The sequence below is a fragment of the Camelus dromedarius genome, chromosome 8 (genome assembly GCF_036321535.1).
Source record: "Camelus dromedarius isolate mCamDro1 chromosome 8, mCamDro1.pat, whole genome shotgun sequence".
NCBI lineage: Eukaryota > Metazoa > Chordata > Mammalia > Artiodactyla > Camelidae > Camelus > Camelus dromedarius.
This window is the reverse complement of record NC_087443.1, coordinates 83,063,814-83,077,518: the sequence shown is the minus strand read 5'-3', so window position 1 is coordinate 83,077,518 and position 13,705 is coordinate 83,063,814. Positions and strand designations below refer to the sequence as shown.

The 13,705-nt window shown below is 62.6% G+C and overlaps 1 protein-coding gene across 4 annotated transcripts in view; it reads right to left on the bottom strand.

Moving 5' to 3' along the window:
• INPP5A (inositol polyphosphate-5-phosphatase A) overlaps nt 1-13,705 on the bottom strand; it is a 157,522-nt gene that overhangs the window by 12,456 nt on the left and 131,361 nt on the right. For all 4 annotated transcript variants that reach the window (XM_064488576.1, XM_064488577.1, XM_031462056.2 and 1 more), the window contains exons 10-11: nt 4,822-4,917; nt 4,659-4,733 (exon numbers count right to left, since the gene is read on the bottom strand). In XM_064488576.1, the coding sequence (XP_064344646.1) occupies nt 4,659-4,733; nt 4,822-4,917 (171 nt within the window). The remainder of the gene's footprint in view (nt 1-4,658; nt 4,734-4,821; nt 4,918-13,705) is intronic.

Genomic DNA, 13,705 nt, shown 5'->3' with positions numbered 1-13,705 from the left:
CTGCCTTTTTCAGGTGTGGCATTTATGTATGTTTCTGATTCTTCCGTGTTTTTAATAATTTAAAATATTCTCATCTTACAGTTTTTGTCAAGAATTCAGTTACCTGACGTCCCTGGACCCTTGCTGCTCGGAGCACCCCCTACATTTCTCGCACCTGGACTGCAAGCCTGTCTTCAGGGACCTTCACTCGCAGAGTCTTCACAGGGCAGGGGACGTGGGCCTGCCCTGCAGGAGATGGCCGTTGGAGTCGGGAACAGCAGACCAGGACCCGGGCTCTTACCACGCACTTAGAACGTGGCCCCAGCAGCTCCAAGGTGTGGGGACAGACGCTTTCTTCTCCTCCTCACACTTTGAAGGGAAGTCCCAGAGCCACCCTGGACCCTGGACGTCTCCCAGGCCCCAGCCTGCAGAGTGTGGTGTGGACAGCAGGCCCAGCCCCGGCCAGCAGGTCCAGCCCCACTCACCCGGCTCCAGCCTCTTATCAGATGTTGCTCAGGTGTCGCTCCCCACCCCCTTGCCCTGGACAGCTCCCCTCCCCCGGACAGACCCCCAGCAGGAAGCGGACAGGATGGGGCCTGCCTCCTGCGTCCCCCTACCCCGGGGACACCCCAGCAGGTCTCCCCTCGTCCCGGAGAGGTGCCGCTCCCGTGTTTGCTGGCACCTGCATCTCCTCTGTCCCTGCAGCCCGCTGCCCCGGGGGCTGGGTTCACCCAGACCAGGGCCCGGCTCGAGGCGGCAGCAATGAGAAGCCCGGGGCCCCACACAAGTGCGAGAACCACCTCAAAGTCCCTCAGGAGATGAGGACGGCCCAGCGCCCCGATGCCCTCTCTGACAGTGGCTGCTTCTCTCCACATCTGCACCTGAGACATCGCCACCCGCTACCTCCTGCAAAACCTTCCCCCTGGACCAGGCTGTGGGGGCGCTGTGGGTGGACCAGATCCTCACTCCCCTCAAACACTGTGAGAGGACACTGGACACTGGACCGAGGGCTCCACTCACACATGTACACATGCAGGCCCATGTGTGTGTTTTGTTTTTCAATTTCTAACTGAGCCAAAGAGTCATGGACCAGAGTAACTGAGCATGTCACCACCTTCACTTCTGCACCGAGTACCTGGCCAGCAAACAGCAGGGGGCTGTGGCTGCTGGTCGCCACGACCCCCTTGGGACGCCCCCGGGGACTGCAGGGCGAGGGGGCGGCACACCTGCCCCCATGCTGGCAGGTGTGCCGGGTCTCCTGTGCCTGAGTGTGAGTGCGAGCGCACTGGGGGCGCCCTTCTTTCCCCACCCGCTGAACACGCCCGTTTCAGTTCAGCCTCAGAGAGACCTGCAAAGCGGTCAGCACTTGCCCAGAGGTCCACGGGGCCCTCGTCCAGACCGCTGCTGGGAGGGGCTTGTGGGAACTTTCTAGTTAAAAAGCAAACCACACACACACACACACCTCGCAGCAAGGAGGCAGGGGAGCCAGACACCCGCAGAGGACGAAGCAGAGAGGCTCCGGGCCGGAGATGGGCTCACCGCTCCCTGTGGGCTGCTTGAGGCCCCCGCTCCCACTTGTTAGGGGTTGAACTCAAGATGACAGCAAATAAACACCTGGTTTGGAATGAGATGGAATCTTCTAGCTGCTAAAACAGTTTACAGAGCTAGTTTGGGGAGGACTCGGCCCTGTAGATGTCCGGCTGTCCTGTTCCCGTCCCAGGCCCACACCAGGCCCTAGTCACACCGACCCCCACATTCTCCGGGCGGCACCGCCCTCAGAGCACCCCAGGGTTTGATAACCTGCCTGTCGTGTAAGTGGAGACCGGAAACGGGGACCCACCTTCGTTCTGATTCAACAAGAGACAGGAGGCCTCTCCGAGCGCCAGGCTCTGAGCTGGATGCTCCACCAAAGGCCACGACAACACCAGACCGACCTGGCCTCCGGGACTGTCCAGCCTGGGCAGGCAGAGGTGAGCCCATGGCCACACAAACTGCACTGCAGCCTGGACTCCTAAGCCCTGATCCAGCCCCAGACCCTGAGCCGAGCTGCCCTGCTGTCCGGCCGGCCCTGACGGGCAGTGGGACCTGCCCCCGCGGGAGCGCCCAGGGCTCCACGCCTCGCGGCCACGGAAAACAATGCAGCTGTGGCCGCGGCTGCGGCACAGAACGCCGGCCCGAGATGTTTCTGATTAGAAATTACATTGCATTTCTGTTGAAATGGTAATCTGTATCTCTTTGAGATTTTTCACAAATACGATAACCAATCTCACATGTATCTTAAACATTCTTCTTGATTACAAAGTGAAAACCAGCGCAGGGCGTGTATGGACAATGATAAAGCGGCCTGATCGTGTGTATCTGTCAGCAGCTGTCCCGGCCGCACAAATTCCTCTGTTACTGCAGAGCCACCGCGCTGATAAAGAAAAAGAGGCCGGAAAATCAATGCGCCTGAGCTGGAGCAGTTGCTAAACACACAGAAAACATCTCTATCCAACAGGCCGAGTGCTGTGAAAATTCCCGAGCCCTGCCCTGGGACAGCCGCGGAAAATTTAATCTCTCCAAATCCTCGCCAGGGCACTCCATCCTGCAGCCCTGACAGCCACACTTATAATTAATTATACAATTTCGATGGGAATATCGACTAAACAAAGCTATAAATCATAGAAAAAGTCAATAGTCATGGACACACTCAATCATGTCCCGGCCAATGATTACTACTCTTAAAACACAATAATTATTTTCAGAGCCAGCTCGAATTAAATTTCTGTCAGCCGGGAACAAGACCGGCGGTTGATCAAGGAAGCGATGGATTTGGGGCCGTGGCCGGTGCAGCACATCCATCCTGCGACGGGCAGTTTGCTCCCGGCCTCAGGGGCTCCTCGGGCCGCCTATCCCCCCTGCCCCCACTGCCCGGGGCAGCGACCCGCCTCCTGACTGTGACCCATGCAGGGACGCACGCGCTGAGCAGAAGGACAGGCGGGGCACTGCTGGCCTAGCCCCGACACGACAGGGGACCCCTGACACCGGCGGGGGGTCCGCGGGCCTCTCCAAAAGCCCACGCCAAACCTCCTCTCTGCGCACCTCCACTGCGTCTCTTCACCTTAGGGTCAGATTCAAAACTTCCTCCAAATATTCAGGCTAATTTTCCTCCACCTCAAAAAGAGACCCAACTTCATACAGAAAGGCTCCTTCTAACGGGGGCGACGCGCTCTCTGCCTCAGTAGGACGCACCCCCGCCTCCGCCGCAGACCCATGCTTCTCCCTTCCCACCAGGCCCCCGGCTCCTCCCGGGACGTTCTGGCCCGGCTGCCCCGCACCACACTCCCCATGTCCACTCTTCTCCTCCCGGGAGCCTTCGCTTTCCGCTTGCCCAGGTGGCCACACTGCCCCCGGCTTTGAGGGGCTGTCTCTGTGCTGGGAGCCCTCAAGGCCCACCCCCGCCTGGCCTTCTCCAAGCACAGACGGCCACACAGCTGCCCAGGGAGGGGACAGCTCCCCAAGTCTCCTCCACTCGGGCACAGTGGACACCCGCATCCCCACACCTGCCCCACGTGCTCCAGGCCCTGCTGATGGCACTGGGACGCTTCCCTCTTCAGGGCAGGCAGCAGCTGGACACGGCCCCCGCCCCATGGAGCCTCCTGCTCAGCAGAACTGAGGCTGAGCCATCAGCATCTTGAGTGTGGGTGCTGCGGGGACACAGGAGGAACCCACCTCACCGGGACCCAAGGCTCTTAAGGAGCAGAGAGACAATCTGGCCGAGGGGATGCATGAGTGTCCGCAGGGCAGCAGGTGGGTGGAAGGGGCAGGAGGCTCAGGGCGTCCGCTGGGACAGCAGCAAGCCGGGTGCACTGAGAGGAGGGCGGGGTGGGGCAGGAGGGGAGGGGAGCTCGGAGCCCCCGTGGGAGAGGAGTCAGGGGCCCAGGCTTTACCCGATGAGGCAGGAAGTGGCTGAGGGCCAGAAGCCATGACAAGCCCCGGGCTGGCTGGGCTCCAGGCTGGAGTGGACAGAGGGGCAGGGGTGCAGGAAGGCAGTGAGGGGCTCCTTCAGCAGGTGAGGGCCCGGGGGAGGGAGGGATGGACTCGGGGGTGTGGAGAGAGTCCAGGCTCAGAGGCTGCTGGACATGAGAGGAGCAGGGGGCTGGGGGGTGACCCAGGGGAGGAAAGGAGCGGGCTGGGGGTGGCTCTGTGCAGTGCAACGGACTCAGGGGCACGGGGCTGGCAGAGCCTGTGTGGCCTGCTACCTAGGACTGGCCGTGTGCCCTCCTCTGAACCTCCCGCTCCCTGGGCGCAGCCTGGAGCACCGCGCGTGGCCACAAGTGAGACGGAAATTCAAGACCCAGCAGGTGACCAGGCCACCCAGGGTTGCCAGGGCACAAGAGCTGAGCTGGGGCGGAAGGGGACCAGGGGCTGACCCGTGAGGGGTGTGTCCAGTGGGGATGCATCAGAGGCAGTGTGACAGCTGTGATGTGCACCCCAGGACAGGGAGGCCGCTGGCCGTGGCCCCGGCCAGCGAACAGGCCACACCAAGGAACAGGCTGGCAGAGAAGTGATGGGAGGGTGAGGGTCCAGACGCGCCTCCGGGCTGGGACAGCACCAGGACCTCGGTCCTGGGCCGGCAGAGGTAGCAGGAGGCGGAGTCAGGCCCCCTGGCCGCATGGGGCACCGGACGGCGCACTCACCGCGGTGCCGTTGTTGTCCCGGAACACCTCCTGGTTCACGTAGTCGAAGAGCTTCTTCTCCAGCTGGAGTGTCACCTGCCGGGCGAGGTAATCTGTATCTCTTTGAGACTTTTCACAGACGCCCCACCCCGGTGCGGCCCTGACCACCACCGTGGGCGCTCACCTTCCGGTCATTGTCTGACTCACGGAATATCAGCTTCACGACCTCATTGGTGTCAGCGGCCCGGACTGTCTGCATCGTGGCCTTTGTGCAGAGGGTCTGGGAAGGACAAGGAAGGAACTCAGTCTGACTAAGACCTTAGGGGTTTCCACAGGGCAGCCCGCAGCCGTGTCACTGTGAAGCAAATGTTCCCACCCATCTCCCCGACCCCGCCCTTTCCAGGCAGACCCCTACTGCTCCACCTGGGTCCCAGGACTTCAAGGGACATCAAGGGATGTCAAGGGACGCCGAGGGAGAAGGAGGCTCTGGGAGCACAAATCCGCCCGCACAGAAGTGGGAGCGTGACCGGCAGCGTTGCTGGCCCCCCTGCCCAACAGGCGACCCAGGAAGGTCTGCGAGGGCTTTGCTGAGGACAGGCTGGTGGCTCCTCCGCAGCCCAGGGGGGAGGGACGGTGATGTTTCAGGCCACCGGGAGGCCGGATGGGACCCGAGGGCAAGTTGGGGGAAACAGGCCACGCGCTGGGGGTTGCGGGAGGACAGCGGGCCGAGGGCCGGGCCACAGAGCACAGAGGGAGGGGCCGCAGGATGGGCCGGCTGGGCACCACAGGGCTGCGCTGAGACCACACCGAGCCACGGAGAGAGTGTAGAGCCCCACCTAGGCCGAGAGACCCCCTCGTTCACGAGACGCGCTGCGAGGATGTGGGGGAGCGGCCCACACGCTTCTGGTCCCGAGAGGGTAGGCCCGGGGCAGAAAGTGGAGCCTGGGCTGCCGGCCCGGCCGGGCAGGACCAGCGGTCACAACTGGATCTGGTTTGGGTGCAAGTCATACATCATGAGAGCTGTGTTCCCAGAAAGGCTTAGAGGGTTTTACAAAAGCAAAAAACCAGGGCAACGGAGCTGATTTTGACTTTTGAAAAAAGGTTCCTCTGCTGAGCCCTCATGAGGCCACACTTCATGGGGAGCCTGGAGACTCAGGGCCCCGCGTCAGAGGGCAGCGGGACCAGAGCCCCTCCCGGCCGCGTGGCCCAGCGCGGGCAGGGGGCCGCGGTCCCCAACACGCACTGCAGCAGGCATTGACATTCAGAGCACAGACAGCTAATCAGGTCAAGCCCCCCAAAGTGGCTTTTGGACTCATGTGTCACAAATCAGCCTGGCCGCCTTCAAATGACGCGGATTAGAACAAGCAGGGAACAATCCAGCCCAGAGTGGCCACCCTGCCCAGCCCTAGGCCAGAAGCTCCCGCCATCCAGATGCTAATGCGCTTAAGTGGCTTAAGCGCTGGTGAATGCGGAGGGCTTGGCAGGCAGACGGCCTCGCAGCCTCCCCGGGACTTGATTCAGGAAATTCTCTGTCTCTCCCAGAGGCATCTGCTGGAAACTTCTTAAAAAATTGCTTTATCTCGACACTTCAGGCGCGCTCCCAAAGGACACACATCTGACCAGCCCGGCCCCACAGAGGGGCCTCCGCGTGCCTCGGGCTCTCCGGGCCCTTTCTCCCACACCCGCCAGGAGCCACCTCATTTACCGGGTTTTAAAGACGCCCAGGCCGGGCATCCAGGACTATCCCCTGGCCTTTCAATCTGCAGCCGTGACCACTCATGCAGAAAGCCCCAGGCCAGGCTTTTCTGGCTCGCCCGCTTACAGAGGCATTTTCTCTTTTGAAAGGAGAAAAAAAATTCCCAAACTGCTATTTTTAAAGACCCATATAAGATTACTTCATTATTAGCAGCCACGTGAAGGTCGCGGGGCAAGGTGGCCCAGCACGGTCTCCATTGGTACCTGGGGCGCCTGGTGTTTTGCTTGGAACTTAAGGGAGCGGCTGCTGCCGTGGGAGGACACCTGCTGCGCGGGTACCAAGGCTGCCGGACGGGCGCCCACAGGCCCTGGGCGCCAGCGTCAGCCCAGAAGGGCGGTTTGACAGCTGCTCCACTTATACAAAACCACTGGTGGTCGGGGCACCTGTACAGCTGGCCCTGCCCCTCCGGGAGCTGCCGGCCCTGCCGTGCCCCGACTGCACCAGGTTCAAAATCTTAGTGGAGGCAGAGCCCCTGCGGTCCCACCAGGAACCCACTGTGTGCAGCCCTCCAGAACCCTCTGCACCCTGCCAGAGAGAGGTGCCCTGCATCCGGCCCTCGGGGGAGGAGCAGACCACCCAGCCCTGACCCCTGCGGACACAGCCCCACGGCCCGAGGTGAAACCAGCCCCTGGCCAGCCAGGCCGGGAAGGTCCCGAGCCTGCATCTCCTGGGTCTGCAAGTGCTGAGTAACGCCTGACTGGGCGGAGGCGTGGGTGTCAGAGCTGGGACGAGACGCTTCTTTCCAAAAGTACGTTCCCAAGTTTCGTGTAGCAAGTTCTGATCTGCGGTGGTAAAAGGCCCCTCAGAAGTTTCCTTGCGACGTTTGTCTCTAAACGGCGGTAAGGGCTGTGGTGCTGCCGCCTGGCCATCTGCTTGAAGAGGCCACAGGTGTTAAGAAAGAGCAACTGGTTCGCATTTGCCGATGGCCCACAGGCTTCAGACCCAGCTGTGGTTCTGATTTCAGAGACCTGGCTCCGTCTGCACCCAGCATGCTGGGCTCAGAGGAAGGGGTCCCCAGGAGCCCCAGCTGACCCCAAATTTCCAAAGGACCAAGCATAGGCTGGGGCCAGGCGGGAACTGCTGCGTCTGGCGTCCAGGGCGTCCCCTGTGTGCCGGGCGGCAATGTCTGCATGCCGGGAGCCAGGGTGTCGGGGGTAACTAGTGAGACGACGGTGACCATAAGGGATCTTCTTGGAGGAGGAGCAGGCCCGCAGGGGTCCAGGGGGAGGGCCCAGCCGGGCAAAGGTGAGTGGCAGTGTGGGAGGTGGGGAGAGGGCCTGAGGGGAGCCAGGGCGGTGGGGGCACCTGCTCAGGCGGGAGGGAAGGGAATGGCAGGTGGGCCGTGGGGTGTGGCGAGAGCTGGGGGGAGGCATCTGTCCTGGGCAGCCAGGACAGAATGGGGGGCGTCCATCGGTACAGGCCCACCCAGGGGGCCCAGGGGCAGAAAGAACCAGAACACACTTCCGTGTTACCTTTTCTCCACCCGAGGACACAGAGGAAGCGATGTATGTGCTAGATACCCATCGAGAATGAACACAAACAGCCGGCTCCTGTCCGCAGAGCCCCCGTGTGGGCTGGGCACCCCAGTTGGTCTCCCCACCCGGAGTCAGGAGTGCCCACGGGTGAGTGTGCAGCTGCGACGCGGTCCGCGGGCCCACGCGGAGTCAGATCCCACAGAGGGAGTCGGTGCGAGGGGGTGAGCCCGGGACGCTGGGGCCCCGGGGCTGCGGGAGGGGCGGTCAGGCGCGTCGGGGGCCGCCTGCTGGGATGCACACTTTCTGGGCAGCAGGGACACCTCCGTCTCCCAGCCACCCTGGCAGCGGCTGGTGTTTCTGGCGCAGACTGGGTGTGGGGGGAGCCATCGACATCCTTCCCGCAACCGCAGCCCGGGCCTGGCACGTTCTCAGTGACGGGCCGCACGTCTCGGCCTTCCGGAAGCGCCTGCTCCAGAGGGACAGGTGGGCGCGGCCAGGTGACCCGAGTCCAAGGTGCCGGGAGAGGCTGCCCCTTCCCAAGCCTCCTGGTCTCGGCCCCTCCGGCTCCGGCTCCCCCTACCCGGATCCGTGCCCTGGGGAGGGGCCTTGGGAGGGGCGAGCAGGCCATCGTCTGGGGCCCAGTCACTCATCAGGGCTGCACAAAGTGTGGGGCGAGGCTTCGTCCTGAGCTCGGTCTGCGGAGGGAAACAGCCGGCCAGATACCTGCAGGCTGTTTCAAGGCGCAGGGAGGGCCCCCGCTCGCTCCCACTGGGCTTCTCAGAGACTTCTGCGCTTCCTTCCCTCCAGGTGGAGCAAAGAGGTCTGGACAAAATCAAAACAAACCACAGAGCCAGTCTGGCCCCCAGATTTAGACGCCCTGCAGGCAGGTATCGAGGGACCTTCCAGCATTTTCTTAGCCAGGAGAACTGGGCTTCTCTGTTTTTTTTTCGCACTGAGACCTCTTGTAGGGCAGGACACGGGGGCCCCCATTTCTGCCTGGACACCCCCGGAGGAGTGCGCATCACGAACGAGCCCACAGCAACAGGGCCGAGTGGGGCCGAGGGCGTCCAGCCCCACCGAGGTCTGGCGTTCTCCTGGCGCGCCCACCTGCCCGTGACGAGGCCGCTGCCCGTGAAGGGCGTGGGTGGTCAGCCGGCGCGTATACGGGGTCCTCTGTCTGCTGCCCTGACCACTCAGCTTGTGGGTTAAGACTTTAGGGGCGGGGTTAACTTTTTAAAGTCAAATCAAAAGAAAACCAAGTGCAGCCGCTTCCCGGGCTGTGAAGCCGCCAGTCTCCGGCAGGCGTCCGCCCTCTACTTGGACAGCCTGGGCCAGCCATGAGCACAGCCAGCAGCCCCTGCGGGCGAGGTCGGCCCCTCCGCCGCCGCCGTGAGGCGCGCTGCACACCGTGCCCCGCCGGACTTGCGCGCTGGGCTTCCCCCAGTGAGGCCGAGGGCAGGACTCCCTCTGCCCCCCACAGGGCCAGTGCTCCAGAAGAAGCACCGAGCCGGGCAGCCGGGTGCGCCCTCACCTCGCCTGGCGTCCCACGGCCACGCCAGGGCTCCGGGCGGCCACACCTAGGCGGTGGGGCCACTGCCGGTGGCGGGAGCTGGTCCCCACTCTAGCTGTTCTCACACCGAGAAGAATCAGCCCGTCTGCAAGAAAGCACTTCCCAGCCTCGGGCGCAGGGGCCCCCGCCACTGGGGCTGAGGTCGGCCGGTGGGTGGGCTCCAGGGGGCACCCCGCCCTCCGCGCTCGCACTTTCACCCCGACAGCTTCCCTTGGGAGAACACGCGGGCCTCTGATAGCGTGAAATCGGAAACAAAGCCGGGGCACAAAGGCGCGACTGGCCGTGGCCTCTGGGCTTTCTCAGCCACAAGCACGCTCGGAGGACGGACTCCCGAGAAGCTGAAAGGAAAGGCCTGTAAAAGAAGTAACGTCTTCACGGGCCTCAAGACGGGCGGGGCACGCGTGCCTGTGACGAGAGCCCAGGCGGGGCCGCGGGGCCCTTCTGTGGCGCGGGGCCCTCGGGTGCGTCCTGGAGTCCCACGCAGGTGACGTGCATGTGGCTCCACCGTCGGGAGGCCCCGCTGGCCCTCTGCAGGCAGCGTTCACATCTCAGGACCCCCACATGTGAAATCTGTGCCTCCATCACAAGACCCAACCAAGAAACAGTGACAACTGAGGGACCGCGAAGCCCGGCCTGGGGGACGCAGGGAGGAGAGGTGGCAGCTGCTGTTGGCCGTGTTCCAGTCGGAGCAGTGAGACCAGAAATATTTCAGGGCTCAGTCGGGGCTCATCCACCCCCTTTTGCTCGCACCAGAGCGGGCTGGGCGGCGAGGACTCGCCTGTGCCGCCGGGGGTCACGGCCTCTGCACGCCCGGCCCGCCTGGGTGGCCCTCAGCCCTGCCGCTCCACGGGACCTGGCTCTGGGTGCAGCTGCCGGGAACCAGAAGGGGTAACCAAGTGGCCGCCCCACTGACTGCGTCTACCCGTCCGATGGCAGCAGGGTGCCCTCACCTCCCGGGAACAGGGCTGGAGACCCAGTGCACGCAGGCCCAGCGGCATGCTCAGTGTCACATCCTCTGCACAGGGGGGTCGTGCTCTGGGGACAGAAGCCGTCTCTGGGGCCACTGTAGCTCCTAGGTGAAAGCAAGTCGCCCTCCAGCCAGCCCCTCCTTCCTCTTGGTGCGCCCGCTTCCCTCCCTCTCACGGACACTCTGGGGTCTCTGCGCCGTGTGTCCAGCAGGAGCTCGGCATGGAGCGCCGCCTGGCTGGGCTCTTGGGGTCTCCCACCCAGAAATCACTGCTGGGTCACAGACGCCTGGTCCTCAGCTGCGAGGGCCGCGAGGCGCACTGGGCAGACCCCGCGGAAAGCTCTTTGCTGAAAACCTAGCCCACCAAAGGGTGTCAGGAAGAAGTCACCGCTGTCCCATGATTCTGGTCATCCTGTTATTTTTTTGTTAAATTCTAGCCATAAAACATTTAAAAGTTAAAAATCATACAAATAACAGTTCCACCAACATCGTCATGCGGCACGGATTGCGGAGAGGAGCAGGGAAAGGTTTTTGAGGCACGGTTCACAGACAGACACCTGAGTTCTTTACACACGTTTTCTTCAAAACAAGTTAATGGAAAACCGTTACTTTTTACATTTAGATTTTTCAAGTGACTCTAGAACACAGAACCCACCTGGAGGATAAACCTGACCTTTTATGCTACAGACAGCCTTGCAGTAACGCTGAACGTCAGTACAGGTCACTGCCCGCTGAGTCGGATTCCACAAAACCCTTCACCCTGGAAGGAGAACCAAGTCTCCACGTCCCACCGCCTGACCCGCCTCGCGGAGTCTCAGAACGCTGCGGGGCCCCGTCACGGATCAGCACGCGCGCACCACAGGGTTAGCGCCGGGTGTGCACAGGGAATTAGAACACCAAATCCCAACAGACAGACAGACAGGCAGACAGACAGCCAGTGCCCTGACATCCAGGAACAACAGATAAGCGTCACCGGTCCTGAGGGATGGACTGTTCCTTGGTCACCAGCACCTACAGACGTCATTTCAAGTCCTCCCAGTGTCAGAACAGGTGCAGGACAGGAGTTTTCAGTTCGCTGACACCCTAAAGGGGAGACGGGGCCTCAAAACCTGCTTTGGTCACAGGCAACTCACAGACCCAAGGGAAAGTGCTCAGAGGAAAGTCTCGGGGGACTCTCTGACCCCTTCCCCTTCGGGGTGGACACACCCCAAAAGTAAGCACTGGGCAGACAGATGCGCATCTCTGAGCCACCCTGCAGTGCTCGGGGACGCAGGTCTGCACTCACCATGGGGACAACACAGGTGCCACTGACCCAGCACAGGACATGTGGTCACGGATGAGCTCTGTCCAACGCCCCAGCCTCCTTTCCCTCTGTACACGTGCACACACGTGTGCACACACGTGCACATGCACGCACACGGTGTGCACCACACATATGACACGCACATAGCTCTTGGGAAGCCAGAGCCCTGGCCTGCCTGGCCCTCACACAGCCTCGGGGCCCCTCCTGTGGCCGACGGGCCAGGAGGTCACCACGTTCGTGGGGGCCGTCTGTGGTCTGCGGCAGGCGGCTGGGCTGTGGCTGCCGACCCCGCCCTCGGGGGGCCCATCATGGTGGCAACTTCCTTGGTTTTCAGGGTGGCCTGCCTGACTCAAGGAAGGGCCGTCCTGGTTGGGGCCCGAGGATCGGAGGGCCGAGCAGAGGCGTGGCCACGTCGGGTGTTCACTGGAAGCACTGCGGGGTCATTGTCCCTCTGGTGGGAGCCGCCCCCCAAATCCCACCAATTCGTTTACTCTGACTTCTTTCTCTAAGATCTCCCTGGCAAACCCCTGGGCCGGGAGGGGCACATCTCTCAAGGGCTGAGTCCACGACCTGGAGGCCCGAAGGCGCTGACATCCCTGGGGGCTGTGCGGTGCAGGGCGGGCAGCCAGTCACTGAGAGGCGCTGTCATGAGGGCTGTGTCAGTGTCGAGGCACCTGGGTCCTCTTTGGTCCACGCTGTCAACTGTTCATCAGGGCAACAACGTGCCATAAAGCCCCTTTCGTCTCCTCCAGGTCGGCTCTGCCAGCACCCTCCCCGCCTGGAGGGGCGACAGCGCCCACATGCGGCCCAGGGGCAAACCCAATGCTGATTCCAGCTCTGGGGCCAGGAGAGCTCCGCCAATTTTTCTAGGAGGAAGCGGCAAAGGCTCTGTCTCAGGCTTGTGTCCAGCAGGTGTCTGGATGGCTCCCAAGGACTGGCAGTGCCACTGGGGATCCCTGCCCGTGGCAGATCCGGCTGGGGACCTGCCACACTCCAGGTCTGGCCTCTTGAGGACGTCCCCAGCCTTCTCTGGACACATCAAGGTCGGACCCGCTGGGCAGCAGGGGACGGACAGGAAGGAGAGCAGGACTCACCCTTGTCACCTCCTCCCAGGGACTGCCAGGGTCCGGGCCACTCTCTGAGCTGAGCGGAGGAGCCCGTGAGGGGCGAGTACAAGGGGGCGCCACCGTGGCCTTGGAGCGCCCGTCCACCTGCCTGGCACAGAAGGTGCCTCCCCACGTCCTGACGTCCCCAGGGGGCTGTGCGGACCCTGAAGGGCAGGCGGAAAGCACCTGCTGGACAAAGCACAACGAGCAAGGCCCAGGAAGAGGCTCTGAGGGCCGGTGAGCAGAGCTGACTGCTGCACCAGGGACGGGCGGGGGCAGGCTGCGGACGCTTCTGGGGTTTCTATTTTTTCTTTTATGATCCTGGGAATAATTATTTTGCCATCAATCCACCGTTTGAAGACACTGGCCAACGTCTGCAGAGTGAACTTCCTGGCAGACAACGCCCTGAATAGAACCCCAGAGCCGTCGCCGTCATCACGCAAACATCACGGTCCACCTTCCTGTGACGTCGTGAGGCTCCGTGTCAAAGCAGACGAATAAAGGTCCCTTTCTCATTCCAGCCGCTGAGAAGTGAATTCAGTGATTCAGGTGAACAACGTGGCCTTCTAGAGCAAGGCTCCCGTGAAAGGCCCAGCGAGGACGCTGGGAAGGACCGTTTGGCTGGCACGCCTCCCCCGGCCCTCCAGCAACTCCATCTCGCCCGCCAGGTGGTTAGTTTCAGGAGCCGACGGTCAGAAGAGGACGTCCAGAGAGGGAGGGAGGCCACCGTGGCTACGGAGGTGGCCAGCGCAGCAGCCAGGACGGGCCCGTCCACTGTGGCTTCCAACTCAGAACACACTTCAAGCCTGTGAGGTTTGCCGACGTTGGCAGAAGAGGGGGCCGTGCGCACCGGGATCTCCACCACTTCAGAGTCACACCGAAGGTCTGCAG